Source organism: Castor canadensis, chromosome 8 (genome assembly GCF_047511655.1).
Source record: "Castor canadensis chromosome 8, mCasCan1.hap1v2, whole genome shotgun sequence".
NCBI lineage: Eukaryota > Metazoa > Chordata > Mammalia > Rodentia > Castoridae > Castor > Castor canadensis.
The window spans coordinates 83,118,081-83,140,818 of NC_133393.1; the positions used below are offsets into that span (position 1 = coordinate 83,118,081).

The 22,738-nt window shown below is 34.7% G+C and overlaps 1 protein-coding gene across 4 annotated transcripts in view; it reads right to left on the bottom strand.

Moving 5' to 3' along the window:
* The window catches only part of Scaf11 (SR-related CTD associated factor 11), a 63,388-nt gene that overhangs the window by 10,152 nt on the left and 30,498 nt on the right, over positions 1-22,738 (bottom strand). For 3 of the 4 annotated variants that reach the window (XM_074083215.1, XM_074083214.1, XM_020180478.2), the window contains exons 4-9: positions 19,152-19,229; positions 15,795-15,895; positions 13,192-13,244; positions 2,951-3,009; positions 2,685-2,794; positions 1,100-1,201 (exon numbers count right to left, since the gene is read on the bottom strand). In XM_074083215.1, coding sequence (XP_073939316.1) covers positions 1,100-1,201; positions 2,685-2,794; positions 2,951-3,009; positions 13,192-13,244; positions 15,795-15,895; positions 19,152-19,229 — 503 coding nt within the window. Of the gene's footprint in view, positions 1-1,099; positions 1,202-2,684; positions 2,795-2,950; positions 3,010-13,191; positions 13,245-15,794; positions 15,896-19,151; positions 19,230-22,409; positions 22,541-22,738 lie in introns of those variants that run through there. The other variant, XM_074083216.1, reaches the window with a different exon arrangement.

The following is a 22,738-nucleotide window of genomic DNA, read 5'->3' on the forward strand; positions in this document are numbered from 1 at the left end:
GCAACTTAATATAGATGTTTCTCTATTAAATAATACTTTGTCAACATTTTGTTTTGCATCTTGATCGAGAAACAGAACATTTCCATCTTTCCAGAAAGCTCCCTTTTGCCCTCTTCTTTCTCTTTTCCAGACCTAATACTGAACTAATTTTTACTGTGATATTAAATTTTAAAATGCCTGATCTGAGGGTGGCTCTCAAAATTCTCAGTGTCTCTGGGGAACAGCTAAGAGCCCCCCAATTTTTTGTATTCAAACCCAATTCACTTCTTTATGCTCCCTTTTCTTATTCACTTATGTTCAAGTTAGGTCTCCTAACAAAATACTATTTTATTCAGTATCAGGTGAGATTGTGAAGTGGAAGGAGAAAACGTGGCAATCAATGTGTGCCTTGTATCTGTACAAAACCCTGTAACTATAAGGAAGGAAAGGACTCATAGCACACATAAGTGCACTTTTGTTGCTGTTTGGTGTGACAGTACTGAGGTGTGAGCTCAGGGCTTTGCCCTTGCAGAGCAGGCAGGGGCCACTGAGCGTGCCCCAGCCCTGGACTTCCACATCTTACTTCTTCTATTCATGCTCCCTCATTATTCTGTCAGTGAAGGCCCCACACAGAGCTGTGTCATAGAAACAGTTAAATATAGCTAAGACATGTTATAGGGGATGAATACAAAGCTCTGGAGGAGTCCTTAATTTTTATGTAGGAGTTTGTTTCAAGTATGCAGTATGTACATGGCACTGTGCTAGTAGCTTCAGGATTTAAACTAAGAAAGGAAGAACTAGATTACAGAAAGTCATGAATGTCAGGAAAGTGCAGGCATAGAGAATGGAAATATACAAACAGTGGTTCAGCAGACAGACATAGGTCAAAGTAGAGAGGGAAAGGAGTAGAGGAAGGCCGACAGGTCTGAATGCTGTTACTAATAATGAACCCTTCCCAGTCTTGTGCTCTCCCCTTGATTCCTTACTTTCCAGGGAGTCCTTTAAGTTGTAATATTCATTAGGCATTTGATACGCCAAAGTTTACTTTACACAAGAATTTCTCAGAAGCATAAGAATTAATGATATCTATGTTTATATTAGCATGTAAGCACTTTTTTACCTTCCAATTCCAGGTAATGTACCAGGAAACCATGACAATTCCAATTCCTGTCTCTTCTGCCTAATCAATGTGCTGATTTCATTGACTTCTATAAATTCTGTACTAAAAGATAAATTTAGACTTTCATCAGAATTCCAAATATTAAAAGTTTAAAGTAATAATAAGTTATATCAAGAATAGAAGCAGTTTTCACACTTAGCATTATGGATTATACTTAGAAAAATAAGAACTTTTTCCTATTTAAACACTCAAAAATAAACTCACCCCTAAAATAACTAAAATTTTTACATGGCAAATCAAAACAACATTGAATCCTTAAAAATAAGGCTTAAATTTCTATCTTAAGTGACATATTTTTGTTTGTTTTTTGAGACAGTACTGTTATGTACATACTCCAGACTGACCTTGAACTCACTGCAGCAGCATCCTGAGTACTGGGATTACAGGCATGTATCATCACACCTGGCTTAAGTAACAGAATTTTTACAGTCACTTCAGACTAATAACTACTACTGATAGAATTTCTAGGTGCAATGATTTCCCATTTTGAAGCAGACAATAAGACAAAAGAGAGTCGTCATCTTTCTCAGTTTTAGAGACAATGCACTTTCAGTCTACTGAAAGTGTACGTTCCTAATAAACTTTGTTATCATTTTCACTATATTTTCGTGTTTGCCCGAGTTCTAGTCTTGCTGGACTAAAGAACAGAGGCCACAGAATGACAAACAGTATGACTCAAATTCTGACTCTATTAACCTCCGCATGGCTCCTCCTCCTCAAACACAACTATGGCTGGTTACAATCTCCAAAGAATATAACTCCTTCTACAGGGGACACCTGGATCATCCATGACCTAGGATCCCAGCTATTCCCATCAACAGAATAAGGACAAGAGACTCCTGACCTAGGCCTGTGACCCACACCTATAGAAGATCCCAAAAACTGACTTCCACCAACCTTACCCTAAAAGATTTTAGGTCTCTAGTCCTTAACTGGGGAATGTTAGGAAGCAGTTAGCCATGAGTGATGGGGATATGCAAAGAAAACCTAAAATGGAGGATTCTTCATTATCTCCAAGAGAAAAATACTTAACAGCCTCTGTTAAGATCAAAATAGCCCATGAAGGTCATGGGATGTCACATCCCATGTTTGAATCTTCCACCTACCCTAAGGTGGAAGACATCAAACAGTTCCTATAACGATATTGAATTTAACTCTGTATAATTTTAAAACCTCAGCTTAATCTTTCAATTCCACAAATATCTATCCAGCACTACCTGCCAGTCACTATAGACTCAAAGATGACTATCTGTTGTTAATAGCCTATTTTCCTATCATATAACAAGACTGCACTGAGCAACTTATTATTAATAAAACAAAAGCCACTGGCATGTGGCATTAAGAAGCTCACAAAATACCAGGTTGCCTCTTAGTTAGAGCTGGTTAGTTTTCCAAAAGAAACAAAAAACAAAGTGAGCTTTCATAATTTTTATCAAGCCCCAAGTTTAAATTTCTACCAAAAGTTAATCGTAACAATTAAAACATCAAGTATAAATAACATAAATTAAAAGTTAAAAATACTAACCAATAAGCTCTACAGGTAAAAGAAGAGTCTCCAGTGTGACTACTAGAAGAAAACATATTGGAGAAAAAGTTTCTGAAGCAATGACTTGTACACTGATATGATCTTCGAGGCTAGAAATGTAAAAAGTAGTTAGTGAAACAGTAAACACACTTAGGTTAATAGTTACAATAAAATATTTTTGTATATTTGAGGGCACTGGAGTTATGTACTAAACAACTACAAACTGTTATTATCTAAGAAAAAGATTTTTCTTTATTTCAACAAACCTTATCTATCTTTATTGCTGCATTTTTCTTTCCTCCCACTTTATTGTTTGAAGAGTTTCCTGCATAAAGACACAAACGGACTTGGTTACCTTTTTTTTATTTAAAAGGGCTGTGCGTCTTTGACACTGGTAGGAAAAAGTTAAAGTATATGGAAAAGCTACATTTCTAATAATACTTGCATCTATACAATTTTTCCATACGCTAATTTCATCTTATCTTATTAAAGCAGAGGTAACATTAAAGGCCACATACAAGAAAACTACTATGCTAGAGTATATGAGTATTAAAATTCTAGTCAACATTTCCAGATACCCTAACTTGTAATAAAAGGTATGGCATAGATGTTGTCAAGCTATTTAATGACAATAATAAACATTTCCTTTCCATATCTAACCCAGAAGCCAGGTATTAGCTCATCTTAAGTAGGAGATGTATACGTATACCCTGTGACACAGATCTAAAAAAGATGGTGCAATCCAGGTGCCAGTGGCTGAAGCCTGTAACCCTACCTAATTAGAAGGTTGAAACCGGTAGCATCAAGGTTCAAGGCCATCCTGGGCAAATAGTCTGAGACACCCCACATCCAAACTAACCAGAACAAAATGGATTGGAGGTATTACTCAAGTGGTAGAGGGCCTGCTTTACAAACATGAAGCCCTGAAGTCAAACTCCAGTCTTACCAAAAAACAAAAAGATGGTACAATGATTCCTTAAGAAGCCAGGAGTAAAAATGTTTGGTTAGGTACTAAACTACATTCTTAGAAAAAAACATTTTTGTTCATATAGACACGGAATTGCTATGCTGTAGTTACAGTGTCTTCTGTGCCCTAAGGGTGATGAGCTGCTTTGATTCACTTAATACTTAATAACTATACTAAATGTTAGTGATTTTTTTTGGGGGGGGGGGACAGTTTGAACTCAGGGTTTTCTGCTTGCAAAGTAGGTGCTCTACCACTTGATCAACACCTCCAGTCCATTAGTCCATTTTGCTCTGGTTATTTTTGGAGATGGGGTCTCATAAACTATCTGCTTGGTCTGGCCTCAAACTGATCCTTCCAATCTCAGACTCCCAAGTAGCTGGGACTACTACATATTGTTTACACAGCATTTGTTCATTCTTTTACTTGGAAGCCTCTCACAAGCCATCATCAAAAAATGCTCTCTATGGAAAGAACTGTTAGTTTTCTGGCCAACACTAAATACTGAACAGCAGCAAAGATAACCTCTCAAATATTTTGAATTGGTGGATTTCTCTAAATTGTGGTTTCCTAGAAATCATTTCACAAATCTACCCCATTAATCTGCCCTTCCACAGCAGCCATATGTCTTTGCATTTAATTTTTCTAAAGACAATGTATGTGCATATTTTAAGAAGACACACAGAACTTTTGAGCTTATGAATCCCAACTACAGAATGATCTGCTCTTGATTTTTGCTTACCAAAAGCACTCATCAAATCCTTTAACTGTTTCTTTTAATACTGGTCTCTATTTATAAATCACATCTCTACCTTGACTGACTGGGCTTCAGATTTTTTTCTTTATACCACTGCCCTACCTTTTATTATCCTATTTGACACAGCAATATATCAACACAATATAGCAACATTATACCTATATATAAGCATTAATCACAGCTGAACCATGAGCTGACTTCTGATTGCTTTTCTTAAACAACTCTTGCTTTTCCTAAGGTTAATAACTGTTTTGTTTCCACTTTCTTATATTATCTACCATTAACTTAGCTAACTCTACAACAAAAGTATAATCTTGTTATACACATATCAACTCATCTACCAAATCTGTTCCCTACTCCCTCTGAAATACTCTTCTTTGGTCCTGCTCCAGTCTGAACTTATAACTCCAAAGCTATTGTTCAAGAATTCTGGATTGTCCTGGGCCATCATCCTAACACACTAACCTCAAAAGATGTTTCATAAAAACATCCTTTTTGTACAACAAAAGTTTTAAGTTTATAGCCCAGTTTTTGGCAGGTACTCAGTTTGATTGATTCCAAAGTTAATAAAGACAATTAAATAGTCAGCATGTACTTAAAGAAGCATTACATTTTTTTAAACAGTCTAAAAAGAGGAATTCTCTTTTTGTAAAGTACATCAATTATAAAGGATTAAGCCACACTAAACTTAATGTTGACTTCAGGAATCAAGGAACAGGTGAAGCATATGCTAACATTCCAAAATTCCAAAAAGCCTAAAATCTGAAACACTTCTGGTCCCAAGCATTTTAGACAAGGACCTCTCAACTCATACGTAAAGAAGGCTTATAACAGCCGGGCACCAGTGGCTCACGCCAGCCCGGGCAAAAAAAAGTTCATGAGACCCTATCTCGAAAAAGCCTTCACAAAAAACAGGGCTGGTGGAGTGGCTCAAGGTGAAGACCCTGAGTCTAAGCCCCAGTACTGCCAAAAAAAAAAAAAAACAAAGAAACAAAGAAAGAAAGAAAAGAAAAAATCTTAAAACAACAAAAAATCAACTAGGATCAATTATTTGGGATGATGGAAAAATGAAATGACATTTAACAAATTCACTAAGTGTGCTACATAACCTTTCCCAATACCTCAGGTAAGGAGGTGTGGCTCAAGTGGTAGAGCGGCTGCTTTACAAGCACTGAAGCCCTGAGTTCAAACCCCAGTTCCACTAAACAACAACAACAAAAAATCCTCAGGTAAGACAATAGTAGCTTCATTATATGAGGAAACTAAGTTATAAAATTTATGGAATTTTACTAAGATCTCAGTTTTTTTTTAATAGAAAAAGCCAGTATACAGCCTAAGTGGCTTGACGTCCAATTAAATCATCCATTAGGCCTGCTAGTATTCTCAGTAAAGTTATACTGTATTTATGGAGTATACTAATAATTACTAATCTAGACATAAGAATTTCACAATTTCATAAACTACTCATTGGCTTGAGTAGAATATAACGTAAAAATGAATAGCATCTAGTAGATATCTAAGCAATCCTAGGAAAAGAGACAAATTTTTCAAGTTCTTTTATAAAGAGAAATTTAAGGCTAGGTGTGGTATTTTACATCTGTAATCCCAGCTACTTGGAAGCTATAGATAGGTAGGATCAAAATTCAAGGCCAGCCCAGGCAAAGAGTCAGTGAGATTCCAAATAACTGATATGAAAGTTAAAAAGGTCATAACTAAATATATTTATTAAGTGTAAGAAGCACTACATTAAGAAATGTCTAAAAAGGGAATACTCTTTTTTTAAACTACATTAATTATAAATGATTAACCCAAACCAAATTTAATGTTCATTTCAAGAAACAATGTATCAAGATTTCAACAACTGAACTGGGGACAGGGGTACACATTTGTAATCCCAGCTAGGTAGGAGGTGTAGATAGGGAGAATTGTGGTCCAAGGCTAGCTCTGGACAAAAAGCAAGGCCCTATCTGAAAAGTAACTAACGTACAAAAAGAGCTGGGTTAATAGCTGAAGTGGTAAAATACAGGCTCTGAGTTCAAACCCAGTACCACCAAAAAAAAATTTTTTTTAAATTTCCTTTCAGCTATACCATGCTTACTGTTAAGTGTAACTGGGTAAATAAAAATACATACTCAATCCATACAACCTCCCACTAATTATACTTTCACCTTAATTTTGCCTACCTTTACCTTGTTTAGTCACAAAATGCCAGCAAGTAAGGGTACAAGGTTGCTTCTCTGTTGTATGTTCATTACTACTCCTAATTTTGAAACAATTCCAAGAAACATTTACAGGTTATCTCAGAGACCTCTAATGAGGACAGTATGAAAAAATACTATCCAGGAACCCTCATAGGAATATGAAAAATAAAAGGGTTTTTGGTCTTATATCTATAACCCATCAGCCTGAAAAAGAGATGGATATCACATTTCTGAAAGTTAAGACAAAAATTATGGTTAATTTCTCTATTAAATAGAGAACAGATATTATGCTATCAAAATGATATAGCTTTTAGTAATAATGATATAGCTTATAGTAATTAATGATAATACATTAATTACTTTTGAGCTCAAAAGTGCATCCAAAAAAACCAATCAGAATATGGCAAGAATTAAAATTACTTAAGGACATAGACAATTATGAAGTAAGAGACTAAATGTAACATTAAGAATATCATGCTTGTGTGGCAATAGGAACTTGATACAGAGTCAGAAGACTGGATCAAATTCTGGTTGCTCCAGTTATTACCACTATAATCTTAGAATGTTTGATTTTTTTAAAAAAATAGTTTGAGATTTGTAAGTATGGACAATTTTGAACATTCTAAAATGTACAAAAATGATAACTACAGAGCAGATAAACATCTAGACATTTTTGCTTTATATTTCTTACATGCAGATACAACTGAGGCCCAACAGCTGTAACTTTGTTTATCTCTTAGTCCTCTACCTTTTTTTTTCGGTACTGGGGCTTGAACTCAGGGCCTACACCTTGAGCCACTCCACCAGCAACGTTTTGTGTTAGGTATTTTCGAGATATGGTGCCCTGAACTATTTGCCTGGTTGGCTACAAACTGCTATCCTCTTGATCAATGCCTCCTGAGTAGGTAGGATTACAGGAGTGGACCACCGGCGCCCAGCTCAGTTCCTTCTTTATTAGAGGTTGGCATCATTCCCATACATGTTTTCTGAATCTTAGTTTTCTTCTATCTATCAATTAGTTGCCTTATTATCAGGTAGCTGTGGCCAAAGGCCATTACTACACTGTATGGTACCCTAGAAAATGCTACACTGTAAAAAAAAAAAAAAAAAAAAAAAATCACTACCTTCAAGGCAAAAAAAAAAAAAAAATCTGCAGAAAATATAATATATTACACTGAAAGTAGCTGTAAGGCCTACAATTATCTTATGTACAACTGGAGGAAGAAAACCCTAGTACTTACTTTAATTACAGAAAATTTAAAATAAATACAAAAGTAGAGAGGATGTCATAGTGAAAAGTCATACCCATATCAACATCCAATCATTAATTCATGATCAATTGTATCTGTTACTTCCTTCATTTCATTTTCAAACAAATCCTGGACATGGAATTGTTTTCAAAAAAAAAATTTTAATATGTAACTCTAAAAGACAAGTATTCTTTGGGGGAAAAGTATCCTAAAATACTTCAATATATAACTCTGAAAAGACAAAATACTCTTTGGGGGAAAAGGTATCCTAATACCATTACCATAAGAAACAACAAAACTCCAAAGCAATAATATCGTAATAACAAGTACCTAGTCTGTTCAATTTTCCACAATTGTGTCACAAAGTTGGAGTTGTATTTTTTCTAATATATTAAAATTCATACATCATGATTAATTAAATATTTGTCTGTCTTAATCTATAGGTTCCCCTCCCCCATTTTTTAAACTCTGGAACTTTCCAACTGAAAAAAATCAGGTCATTTGTCTCATGGCCTATATTTTGCTGAATGCATCCCCTTGTGACTTAACATGCATCTTTGTTCTGTTGTATTCTATAAATTAGCAGTTGGGTCTTTTTGATCAGGTGCACTAGGCAGGATAGCCTTTACTGCAATTTGGTGTTATTTGCTTCCATTTAGAGAGTATTTAATGTCTGGATCCCTCTCCTTTTGATGCTAACAACCATTGGTAATCTCTGACTAGATCCATTAATTCAACATATTTGATGGGTTTCAATAATTATTCCATTTTTGGTTAAAAAGAGTCCATCCATGTTGATTTCTGAATTTTTTGTTGCAGTCATAATAGTCTCTGATAGCTTCCTTGCTTTCTGTTAGAAAAAATGTTCCAGAAACACCGTATTTATTACTACCTCAACTTTGGATGCTGCCCCTTTTTTTCAGCTTTGGTTCTTTTACTGGGAAATGGTATTTAGAGAACACAATCTGGGCACCAAGGTTAGGTCACAATGTTTTCTTTTGTTTTTTGGCAGTTTTGGGGTTTGAACTCAGGGCTTCACCCTTGCTAGGCAGGCACTCTACCACCTGAACCATGCCTCCAGGTACAATGTTTTCTTATCACTTGAAAGTTTTGCTTTATAATTACTGAAAGAGGTCTTTTAGCTCTTTGTAGTGCATTGAATAGTATCCCTCAAAGGTCATGTCCACTTAGAACCTCAGAAAATGGTCTTAATAAATAAAATGGCCTTATTAGAAATAGGGTCTTTGCAAACCAATTAAGATAGGTACTGACCTGAGATCACACTGAATTAGGGTAGCCCTAAATCAAGTGTATTCTATCTGGCAGCACTGGAGGTTGAACTCAGGGTCTCACAATTGCTAGGAAGATGCTCGTACCACTTTGGCCATTCCACCAGCCTTTTTTGTAGTGGGTTTTTTCAAGATAGGGTCTTGCAAACTACTTGCCAGGGGCTGGTTTTGAAAGTCAATCCTCCTGATCTCTGCCTCCTGAGTGGCTATGATTATAGACATGTGGCACCGGTGAACATTTGAGTAAGTATGTTCTTATAAAAGACATGAAAGGGATACAGAATGGGACACAGAGAAGGCTAGAGGCTGAGACTGAAGACATATAACTACAAATCAAGAAATGGCATGGGGGAGGGGCTGGTGAAGTGGCTCAAGCAGTAAGAGTGCCTTGCCTACTAAGTGTGAAGCCCTAACTTCAAACCCCAGTACCGTGCCACCCCCCCAAAAAAGCCATGAATTATGGAGACATAACAGAAGTTAGAAGAAGCAAAGTCTACAAAAGAAAGCAGTATGGGTCTGCCAACAACACTATACAGATTTCTAGACTCCAGAATGGTGAGAGAATGAGTTTCTGTTGTTTGAAGCCACCGAGTATGTGTGTTTTGTTATGGCAGACCTAGGAAATTAACATAGACTAGGCATATCTTTTTTTTTCTGCTTTAAAATCAAATCCTGAGTAAAAATGACTATATTGGGGAAATAAAATTCCAAGCTGGTAGCCAGTGGCTCACACTTATAATCCTACTACCAGGAAGCAGAGATCAGGAGGATCACAGCTCAAAGCCAGCCCAGGCAAATAGTTCGCAAGACTCTATCTCATAAAAACCCATCACAAAAAAGGGGTTTGTGGAGGGGCTCAAGGTGTAGGCCCTGAGTTCAAACTCCAATACTCCTCCCTCCCCCAAAAATAAATAAAAATAATATTCTCAAAACTTCTTTACATATAGAATCCAACTTTTTCTTTTTTCCATTTATTATTGTGCTGGGTGGGGGTACACTATGGCATCTACAAAAGTTCTTACAATATATCAAATTTATCATATTTGAATTCAACCCCTTCACTATTCTACTGTATCCCTCCTCCCCCCAACCTTTTCAAATTAGTTTCCCACTCCTGAACTTTTAATACAATATCCTGTGTGCTACCAGGAATAGGGAAATCCTATTAAAGAACTAAATTATGATGGCTCTGTAAATAAGTATATAGAATTTGCTAACTTTCAACTCTCTAGGGAATATTGACACACATAACCAATTAGCTTCCCACAATACTCCCACTCTCAACAAAGGGTCAGAGGGTTAAGAGAATGCCACAATTATATAGAAAGGGTTTTTGTCTAAGTTGCTATCCACTCCCCAAATTTAATAATACATTGTATGTTCACATCTTTGCAGCAATGACAAAGATGCTGCTGCTTGGTTAACAGTGATTACACAGGACAAATAAGACAGATGCTAAAACATGAGAAAATGGGCTCCTCAGTGTTGATCAAATAAAGGACATGTTAAATAAATTGTAAAGACAAAAGGCAACACAACCACAGAAGAAAGAGATAACAGGTTCATAGAAAATACTTTTTGTGGAAAAGCAGTGTGTTCTTGTTTGGGCCTGCAAATATCCAGAGCAACATAAAGGCTTAGCATCCCTGACTCTATTTTCTATCTGTGTTTGCTCTGAGCCATTTTCTCTGTAGTCACCTTGGAATCCAGGAAGGACAAAGCTGATCAGTAACATCTTAGGACAAGAGTCAAAGCTACCCCAAAGGCAACAATGACTTTCTTATCATGACCAGGCCCACCTGACCATCCTGAGATGATGATCAACTGTACCACACCAGAACACACCTGTGACCAGGACTGCTTAATAAGTATGCATTACTCCCTCCTCCCCCAGTTCATCCTCTGTTTAAACCTAAACCTCATGCCTGTACCCCGAAGATGGGCTGGAGCGCTTACTTTGCCTGTGTTGCGTTAATAAATCTCTTTCCTCTGCCCTTCACCATTACTCATCTCTTTATTTGGCATATTGGAGTGAGTGGCTAGATCTGACATGTGGAACCCCTGGGATTGAGCTTCTGGCCTAGAACTCTCAAATTACAGATTTAATTTATTACCTCCTCTTTTGACAGCTTTACAGACTTTCTAATTCCTTCTGGAATACTTTTACCAGGTTGAGTTTCCTAAAATGATTTCACCAGATTGTAACCCAATGAAAAAGAATTTTCAGTTATCCCTTTATGGTATAACATACAGAAATTTTAGTTTTGGTCAAAAAGCTATGATCTCAATTTTCCCTTCCTCTATGTATGTATGCACATATATATGCACTTATGTGTATATATACACATACACACACACATATATTTTGGTAGGACTGGGGTTTGAACTCAGGGCTTTTCACTTGCAAAGTAGGCACTCTACTGCTTGAGCTCACACCTCCAGTCCATTTTGCTGTGGTTATTTTGCAGATGTGGGGTCCCGTAAACTACTTGCCTGGACTGGCATCAAACTGAGATCCTCCCAACCTCAGTCTCTCAAGTAGCTGGGATTATAGGCATGAGCCACCAGTACCCAGCTCCATATTATTTCTGATCGTCATGATCTAAAACATTTTTGCCTGAACTAGAGTGAGGAAAAATAAATAACAAAATGATAAACAGAAGAAATCACCAATTTAATTTAGGAGCAAGCACAAATAGATATATATCAATATAAACTGATAAGCATTAAAATAACCTGAAGATGAATAGACCTTACTTATATATGATATGCAAATATCCATTATTTCTTCAGAGCAACTATATTCCGGATGTAGTAAACACTTTACATGTCCAAAAAAGAATTTCTCCCATGTTTACTGAGACATAATTCATGAATAAGAACTGCCATGTTTAAAGTATACTACACTTAAATAATTACCATCATTATGTTAGTTAACACATCCATCATCTCATAATTACCATTTTCCTTTTTTTTACTTTTGTAATGAGAACACTTGTGATCTACCCTCTTAGCAAGTTCCAAGAATAAGATACGGTATTGGAAACTATATTCTACTGCCACTCACTAGGTTTGTAGAACACTCACCTTACATAGCTAAACCATTTTACCCACTGACCAACATCTCCCCATTTCTTCTCTGCCCATTCCCAGGCAACCATCATTCTACTCCCTAAACAGAATTTTTAAATATACCCTCCAAAACGTTATTCTATCAAGCCTTTTCCACCCCAGTAATTGGCAGCTCTCATTTTGCTGGATGCTTAGGTTAAGACTTGGATTAAACTTTGACATCTCTCTTTCTTATACTCTACATCAGCAAATCCTGTTGAAATACAATACAGGGTCATGTGTTGCTTGGACTTGCCTAGAAAATAAATGTTCACCTTCTTGAATACAAACAGCTCATAGCTAGATGTTCTCTGGAACAGAATAAACAGCCTGAACCCCAAAGAGGAGTCACTATGGATGGTGCCTTTTTATTCAGGCCCCAATGCAAAGTCTTCCTATATTATAGAATCATTCACTAGACAACAAAAGACCAGAAAGTGCTGGTGTAAATAAATATGTCAGAGGTACTTTTAATTCCAAACAAAGCTTAAAACTATAAGCTCTGTTACAACTACAGGACAAGCCATAACTGCCTCAAGGATTGTGAATCCATTTTTTGCTATAACAGACTTCCCTTCCTTAGCTACTACTTATATTATTGGCCTTTAAAATATCTTACCATCTCCCCTAAGAACTCCTGCACTAATTAGTGGAGTAAGACTACAATGCAGGTTACTAAACACCAAATAATTAGGAAGCACTCATTTCTACATGCACACCCTCTCCTTCTCTCCCTCCAAGTTGAAAAAAGGGGGCAAAGAACAACATAAATGACCCAATGAAAGTAATTTTTATGTAGTATATAAAAGGTGCAGAGTTCTGAGGAGTTCTTTGTTTGACTATTTTCCAATTCAAAATATTACTAATTAGGACTCTGGATATGGCCATTAAATTAAAAAACAAAAAAGGAAGAATGCAAGCAAAAAGTCACTTACTAGGAATCATCTCCAAGCCATAACATGGATCTTCTCCTATGACAGACATTTTTCTGTAAATATCAATAAAGATTTAAAAGATTTAAGAGAAAGCTATCATTTTGTTCACTAATTTTCAATTACCTACCAATTACAAGGAAATCTATAATGCATTTATTTTATTAACTATCCTAAAAATCTTGTAAATGATTTAAGTAATTAAATGATTTAAATAATATTCTCACAAACTATTATGAGATATTAAAATGCTAAGCTAGATTTCAGTATATATTATATAACAAACACATAATGAGCTATATCAACTATTCAAACAATAACCTTACTAACTAATTATGACTGGCTACTGAGCCATGTAGAATATGGATATGCAGATACATTTTCTTAAAGAGGCTATTAGAAAATCCTAGGAAAGAGAGCAACACTAAGTACCATTCTCCACACAGTAGACATTTTTCCTTGCAATGACAAAATGGAGGTTTACTACAGACAAAAATATCACTGCTATCCCTCACTTGGAACTGATCAAAGTATCACAAAGAGAGGGGTATTGGGATTTTAACGTTTTAGAAAAGAGAGGCAAATTTAAATGGCTCTTGTCTGAATGCTGGAGAGACCAGGCAAATGCAGTAGAATGAATGACAAGAATACTAAAAATATCCAAAAAATTATACAGTAAATATACAACAACTAACAGAGATCTTCCACTACTGGAAAAATCACTGAGGGTGTAATTTTTTGGGCAAAATTAAATTACTTTGCATGTGTTATTTCCTTATACCATCTCCCAAAGACAAATCTCTGAGAAAAAAAAGTTAAATATGTGGACTACCTCAGCTGTTTTTGACCCAAGTAAGATAAGACCTTGAAAGGACACTGAATGATGACCATATGCACTCCCAGCAAGAATCAGGAAAATTTGATAATTCTGTGGTAGCACAAACAAGTCTATCCATGACATTGTCATAGTCAGCAGTAGAAGCTGTATCAAGAATTAAGCTACCAAAATTAAGCTACACATAGCATTAAGCCACCAAAAGGTATTTCTTCACTATGCCTCAGAAGTATGCTAACGCTTTCTACTGTGCAAGCATAAATTTTAGAATTCAAGAATCAAAGATGATTCATACTTATAAAATTTTCTCTAATGCAGATATAACTCTAGTATTCTATGAATACCTTAAAATCATATATAAAATTTGGTTTTTTGTTTTACTTTGTTTTTGGCATACTGGTGTTTGAACTCAGGGCCTTCTGCTTACTAGTCAAGTGCTCTACCACTTGAGCCACACACCACCCCATTATTTGCTTAGGTAGGGTAGGGTCTTGTGTTTTTATCCAGGCCAGCTTGGACCCTACCTGTGGCCTCCCACACAGTTAGGACAACAAGGATATGCCATTACGCCTGGTTTATTGATTGAAATGGGGGTCTCCCTAACTTTTTACCTAGGCAGTACTTAAAACCACAATCCTCCTGAACTCTACCTCTCTAGTAGCTGGGATTACAGGCATGAGCTACCACACCCGGCTTAAAAGTTTTATGTATGAAACAGGTGTTCTTTTTCTGGTAGAAAAAATACCACCCTGAACAAACCAATCTGATCTAATCCCAGAAGCTAAGGAGGGTTGGACCTGGTTAGTACTTGGATGAGAAAAGTGACCTGAAGCTTTCTTTATATTCTCAAAGTTTGTAACTATTCAAAAGTTAAGAACTAAGGAAGACAGTGTTATAGATTAGTGGCAGGTTCAATAAATCCCAGAGGCTACTGTCAACTGTTTTAGTTACTAAATATACTGTCTTAAGAAATTACTATTCTAATTCTAGGGAGAGTACCAGCCTAGCAAGAACAAGGCCTGGGAGTTTAAACCCCAACACCATACCCTCCTGCCCCAAAAAAAAAAAAAAACCAAAAACCTTAGTTTTCTTGAGTCAGCAATATACTGACTTAAAAATAAAATACACTTCACACCAAAACAGGCTTATGTTTCAAATGTTAGAAGCTATTTTTATTTATCAATTAATTTCCAATTTGCTAGTGATATTCAATGTAGTATTCAGAAACTACACTAAATAACTGTTAAATTCAAGTAACAGGCATATTTCCATGCAATTATGTTTAAATAAAGCAATGACTTTAACGATAGCAATTAAAGAAAGCCAAATGTTCTAAAATTTTTAAGCATAAACAGAGTAGGTACCAAATACATGCTAATACACCTGGAACCAAAATGTGAAAAAATATCTTTTCAATTTAACTTCCTCATGATGACTGGCTCTATTTCATTTGTTACTTTGTACTTTTTGTACAAATCAGTGGAACTCCAAGTATGGCATGGCTACCAGTACTGGTTTGTGAGAAGTTTAAAAAAAAAAAGAGGAAACAGAATTTTTTAATAGAAATTTTACACTTCTTTGCTCTTGTCTAAAACAGACAAGGGAAAAAAGTCCCTAAACTTAAGACAGAACTCCAATTATATCCTCAGATTTTACATGACACTTCCTGTAACATCAAGTATGTGCTTTCAAGGAAATAAATATACTGAAAATGCACACTTTAAAAAGCAAGAGTTCTTTTTGCACTAGCTATGGTAAGTTAATCACTTACTTTATGTAGCCTTCAGAGACATCATTACAGGAGAGCTGTTTTGTAAAAGGGCTTTCATTTTTGTTGTCTTTAGTTTCTGTCAACTGTCTTTTCACCTGAATCTACAAAAAAAAAAAAAAATCATCTAGTCAGAGCTATAGTCTAATACCACATGACAGTTTTTCAGTTCTCCCTTGAAATAATAAAATTAGAGAAACAAAATTGTTTGAATGAAAAGTATAGTCCTGGCATGGTGGTACATGCCTGTAATCCTAGAACTCAAGAGGGCTAAGGCAGGAAGACTGTAGTTTGAGACCAGGCTGGGCTACATAACAAGACCCCGTCTCAAAAAGAAAGAAAAGCATAGTTCAAATACACGTGCTCAGTCATTCAAGTATGTTAAACCATAAGCTTAGTAAGTATGCTAAGCTATGGAGAAACAAAACAGTGAGAGATACAGCTTCTAAGGAAATCAAGCCAAGGGTTGAAGGTGTAGTTCAGTGACAGAGCATGTTCTTAGTATAGAGGAGGCCCAGGGTTTAATCTCAGCACAATTAATTACTTAAGAAAATACTTCACAAAGAAATGAACAGAGATTTCTCATACTGGACTGATAAATTAACTCACTCTAAGAATGTCAGAGAATACTAATGAGTAAATGATTTATGTGTTGGTCATAATAAAATAAATGGGAATTTATGCAAGGAAAAAAATATTCCAGGTGCAAGAAAAACAGTTATAAGAACACTGAGAATTCAATATAGATGGGGAAGACAAGAAGAGCAAGATAAAATATTTAATGAAGTACGTTAGGACCAGATCATGTAAGTCCTTAAATAAGAAAACAATTCTCTAAGCATTAGAGATAAATGAAGTTTCTAAAAGAATTGAACAGACAATCGAATTTGTTTATTAGGAAAGATTAGCTTTGGCAGGGATGTTAAAACTGAATCCTTTGGCTGGGGATGTAGCTCAGTGGTAGAATGCTTGCCTAGCATGAGCAAGGCCCAGGGTTTAATCTCTAGCACTGCCAAAAAAAAAAAAAAAAGGAATGAATCCTTTAAAGAAAGACTATAAAAAGCAGGAAAGCTCTTACAGTGTCCAGAATATAAGAGCTACATTTCTTTCTGGACGGATCGATATTGGCAAGGATGATAGTCAGAATAGGTGGTTACTGAGTGCTTAGAATGTGGTTCCTCTAAATCGAGATGTGCTTTAAGTATACTCTTTGGGATTTCAAAGAGTTAGCATAAATTTATTTTACCTGTTTCCTTTTACTCTTTTAATGTACCTACTAGTAATTTTAAATTTTGGTTTTGTTTTGTTTATTTTGGTTATTTGACACAGGGTCTCACTATGTGGCCTTGTGGCTGGTCTCAAACTTGCATTCTTCTTGCCTCTGCTGGGATTACTAGTGTGCAACACCACGCCCTACTTTAAAAAAATACTGTTCAACACACTTCTATTGAAAAGTAATGGTACAGATGGAAGCATGAGAGACTATCAAGAGGCAACAGCGGAAATTAAAGAAAGAACAAATTTAAGGCATTAAACAGAAGAAATTTAAAACAGATGAGTGAGAGAAGAGATGCATGGTTAACAATTATGGCTGGGGAAGAGGGCAGAGAATGAGATGAGTTTTAGGTTTATAAAGGTTTAGATTCCTTTGGTATTCTAGGTAAAGATATGCAACAAAGGGATTGGAAATACAGGTTGTGAGTCTTAGAAAAGAGATATGGGCCAATGTCAGAATTCTAGAAACCATCCAAATATATAATGTCTTAGAAGCCAAAGAAAGTAGAGGATGATCAACAACATGACATGTAGGGGGGACAAACCATGGAATTTGGAAGTCAGTATTCCAGACCTAGTATGGACCAATTTTATTAAAATAAGATGATAGAGATGAATGCTCAATGGGAGTTGAAAAGTGAGCAAGATCTGAGAAAAGGGAGATGTCTCATTCAAAAAGATTAGTTGTAAAAAAGAAAGAGATAATAAAGTGAATGTTCACAGGAAGAAACTAAGAGAATGTGGAAGATATTTCATATAATAACTACTTTTTAAAAACCTTTAAAAGGTGCAGAAAATTGAGTTAGCACTGTGTCGAACTATTTATTTAAGTAATATGCAAACCCTATCAAATAAATGTACGTATTTATTCTAAGCAACAGAACAAATATTTTTGGAAGCTTTGTGCCAATATTTAGCAACAAAATTTTATAGTCTGAAAAAAAACTGTAAGACTGTCTTCTAGAGAAACCACTTTAATTTTTTATTACACTTAGTATCTTTTCTCCAAGATATATGCTCATTTGTATAGATAGCATATAGTTGTAATTATAAGCAGACGCTTTTTAAAACAATTCTGTTTGAATTACAATCCTGTTTGTACCTTACCTAAAGACTCATTTAATAAAAATGTATAAAGTATAAATACCTACACTCAGAACAACTAACACTTAAATAGTTGCATGCTGCTTCCATACCATTTCCTCCACCAACCAAGCTGTCATAGATAATGGAACACCTCATTTCTCTCTTTAATTTAATCACATACATATATATTATGTACATTTTAGTTATTTATCATCTATTTGCATGCATTTATTATTTAATTCTCATACACTTTACTTAACTACCACTGTCCTTTTCTATTTTTCTCTTTTACTGATCAACTGAGGAATATGTTCCTATTTTACTTCTATTTTTAAATAACCCAAAAATCAACATCAATTCAAATTATAATTATGGTTCATAATAAGAAGTAACATCAATGAGGTGATGAACATTTAGCAACAAAGACCAGGGCTGATGGAGTGGCTCAAGTGGTAGAGTACATCTCTAGCAAGCTTGAGTTCAAACCCCGTACTGCCCAAAAAGAAGAAGAAAAAAAAAAAGATCATTTATATTGGTTAATCTCAAAATATAGTTTTCAGATATTTTGCACTTAAGTTTTTAGTGGGGGTGATGATCATTGAATCTAGTATTCCATGTTTTCACATTATTTCAATGGAAAATGTATTTTAAGAAATGTTTATGAACTGCACAAAGTATTCATGCTGAAGATATCTGAAAATTTTAAGTATTCTGTAATTAGACGAATAACATCTTTTTAGAGAATCAGAGATCTAATACATTTTGTGGAATATCATAATGCGACCACTCTAGATAAGCCATCTTTAGGGACAAAAGAAAAGACAACTCAGAATTCCAGTGTCCTCATTGAAAATTGTCATGTTAAAAAGGAATGGTGCCACATATTAAAACTGATCATGAACAATCTTCAAATTTCAAATATGCACAAACTGGAAATCTACTAAGGCAAAATAGCCTCAATTAATTTTTATATAACGCAAAATAAATTCTAAGACTTACCTTAACACAACCTTCCAATGCACTGAATTTAAATACTGACTGAAAAGGTTTTCGGTCGATAGGACATGAAGCCAGTGTCTGAAAAATGATTTAACACATTATATTTTTGCAAATGTTTCTTTAGACTAGATTACACTAAACTATACTAAATACAGTTATAAGTTTTCACCGTAACAGAAAACAGGATTTTTTTTATTCTTTGAAAAATAAAGGATATGAAATGCTCTCAGACTAATCAAGTTTTTTCCATTAAAATACTACTGAACATCTATTGTACATTAGCTAACTGAAATACAATCATGAACATGAGAGATCTGTTATCAATATCCCATCAAGGGCTGGTGGAATGACTTAAGTGGTAGAGCACCTGCCTAGCAAGTACAAGGTGCTGAGTTCAATCCCACAGTATCACCAAAAAAAAAAAAAAAAAGTAATACAGATCCCATGAAGACCTGCTGTTCCCTAACTTCTGGTATACTGAAAGCTGGGCTGAAATTGTATGGGCTCTGCCATACAATGCTGGCTATAATGCTAAACCTGCACAACTCTGAATCAGTTATAAGAGGAAGAGCTAGAGAAGGCCATTTACACATTTTAGTATTCTGTGACTTAACATTTCCCCCAAATTCACTGTTTTGTATAGGTAGTTGTGCCAGCAAAAAAAAAAAAAAAAAAGACACAAAAAATGAAGTATTCCTCCACCCCTCCCTTACTAGAAAATGCTGTGAACTGTACCTTTCTGGGCTTTAAGACATAATATAGGTATGTTTACGTAAGTACAGGTAGAACAGGCTATATATGATCCCTGGCCACGTAACACATTTTTACAAAGCTCATGAGTTATTTTGGGAGCAGCTAAAACATAAACTGAGTTACTTTCTACCAGTCTAGTAAAAACTGGTATTTCTTTTCCTATTAAGTAAATAAGCTTTGATAGGAAAATGCTTCACCACTCTGAATTTGGAAATACGGTCTTACTAAAATCAATTTAGACTCAACTTACTTCCAAATACAAGGGATTTAGGAGGCAATTATTTTCCCCACAGAAAGTAATGAAGTGAAGCAGTCCACATCTTTTTAGTAACACATCAAAGAAAAACTGTAGTTCAAATAACACAACATGTCTATGTGATTATTACTTATCAGTTACCATATACTGTATAAAATTTCTTAGGTTGAAGCAATATTATTACTACATTTACAAATTTCAAAGAGTACTTAAAAGTAAAATCTTTCTGGTGCTTCTCATTTTTACCAAAGTTTAAAAATGTTTTTAATTTATCTTTTCTTTTTTTTATTTATCTTTTAAAGGTAAATTTAGATAAACATGCAAATTTGTCTCCTTCAATGTTTCTTGAAAACTAAGACAGATGTGTAGAGGCTCTGAATTTACTGTCTTTCATATTTTTCCTTTTATCCAAACTTGAGCAAGTTATACAGCTTCTCTGTGCTTCGACTGTCTTATTTGTGAAAATGAGAATAGAATTTGTCCCTAAGGTTTTTTATGGGAATTAATTGAAATAACAATTCTTAAGAGTATGTACCATACACTAGCTATTACATATGGTGTCATAAACATCAACTTGCTGAATTACACTAGCAAAGAAAAAAACTTGGTTAATTAACAAAAGGGCATACATGTGATGTTATGTAAAAGTGAGAAACATGAGTTCTTAATGATTTTTATTGGAATTTGCAAACTTCACAACATACATGTAACTTTTTTATTATTCTAGCTATTTCAAGTTATGACACAAACACCCAAAGAAAGCCTCTATATTTAAGAAATTTACTTTATATCCTGCTCCAAATCACTCAATGACCGTGAAATTAAATTTTCTCTGTTGACATCAACTAAATGACATTCTTAGCTTTAAAATTTTTAACATGACAGAGTTTTAACCTGGATCATTCCATTCTGATCTGTTTCAAATATATGGGTCCTAGATAGGATTTTCATTCTTTTTTTCCCTTGTGCATAACTGTTTTGGATTTGTCTAAAGTTTAATGAAAGAAAGGGTTCCACTGTTATAACAAAAGAAAATAGGGGAAAAATAGCACTAATCAGAAACTGTTACTATATTTTGTCATAATTTGCACATACTTACATTTCCTAAGGGTAATTTAGTTAACACCAGAAAACAAGTTAATTCACTTTGACTGTGGCTCAGCCAACAGAAAAAATTTCTTAAAACTGATTAATCTTCTCCAGATAAGGAAAGGATAAGTCAGAACAAAAGCCACCAATGCTAGAGCTAAGAAACAATGCTGTCCATTTCAGACCTCAAAAAGAACAGTATAGTAATGCATTTCAGAGAGTAAATAGGAAATTCAGTACCCTGAGTTAAGTTTTCATAGCACACTCCAGTTAACTATAACTAAAGAATCCAATAAAAAAATCAAAATGCATTCTTAAGAATTAAATAGATCTTTAATTTTTTTCTTAATGTATGCTATAGAAAAATTATAATGCTACTTTATACACAGTAAAGTTCAACAATAGGTACTAAAATATCAAATTATACATAGTGTGATCATATACCTTTAATAGAAATTTTAAAAATAGGTTTCAAAAAATGCTTTGAACCAGCCTAACTTTAAGGGAACTTCATCCTTGTAAGTAGCAGGCTATGTATCCAGAAAATTCAAGAGACTTTAGTTTTAAACAAAGTTTAGTTGGCTGGAATAACTGATTAAATTTCTAAACAGTGAGGATGTTTTGCTGTTTGTTTTGTCGCTGCTGTTTTTGAGACAGAGTCTCAGGCTTGGAACTTGAAATCCTCCCTCAAGCCTCCAAAGTGCTGGCATTCCATGCATGCGGCTCCACACCCAAAAGTAGTTAGGTTTTAAAACCCTGTATTTAAATCTAACACAGAAAAATTTTAACTAATATACTTATCCTGTTTTTCAAAAGGTGACTTTGATTTTAAAAAATTATCACAAATTTTGTTTATACATAAAAAAATTCAACATTTTGATTCCTTATGTACCTCAAAAATACCCTCAATTATTCATCTGTTTAGTATTAATATTTCAATAATTTCTAAAATTTCTAATTAGTTTCATGACCAAAGTATCTAAACACCATTCAACTTTATGATGGAGTTAGAAAATTAATAGAATTTGCTCACTACCTTACAGTGTATTAAAAACAGAGCATACATTTTACTGTGAATGCCCTGTACTAAGATTCTATCAGTTAAGGAGGCAAATTTAATAGAAGAAATAATCTTCCTAATGATTTTCAGTAAGACATACCCTAGTATTCTGAAGCGTTGTAAATTCACAGCTCAGACAAACCCATATTTAAATGTAAGAACAGGAAACCTTCCTTATATGGAAATTCAGGATTCTTGATTTCTAATATTTCTTCCTTCCTGTTGCTGCTCTATCCTCAATCACATAGGCTGCCTATAGATAGCCCCTCCTAGAGAGAGAGAAGCAAGTGTTAAAGGTAAATGCTTAAAAACTAAATCTTAGTACCTATGTTTATAGGTAGATTTTGCAGGTCATGGGATCTCCTACTAAAAAATAAAGATTATACAAAAATTGTAATTCAAAATCAAATACAGATGATTTAGGGAATG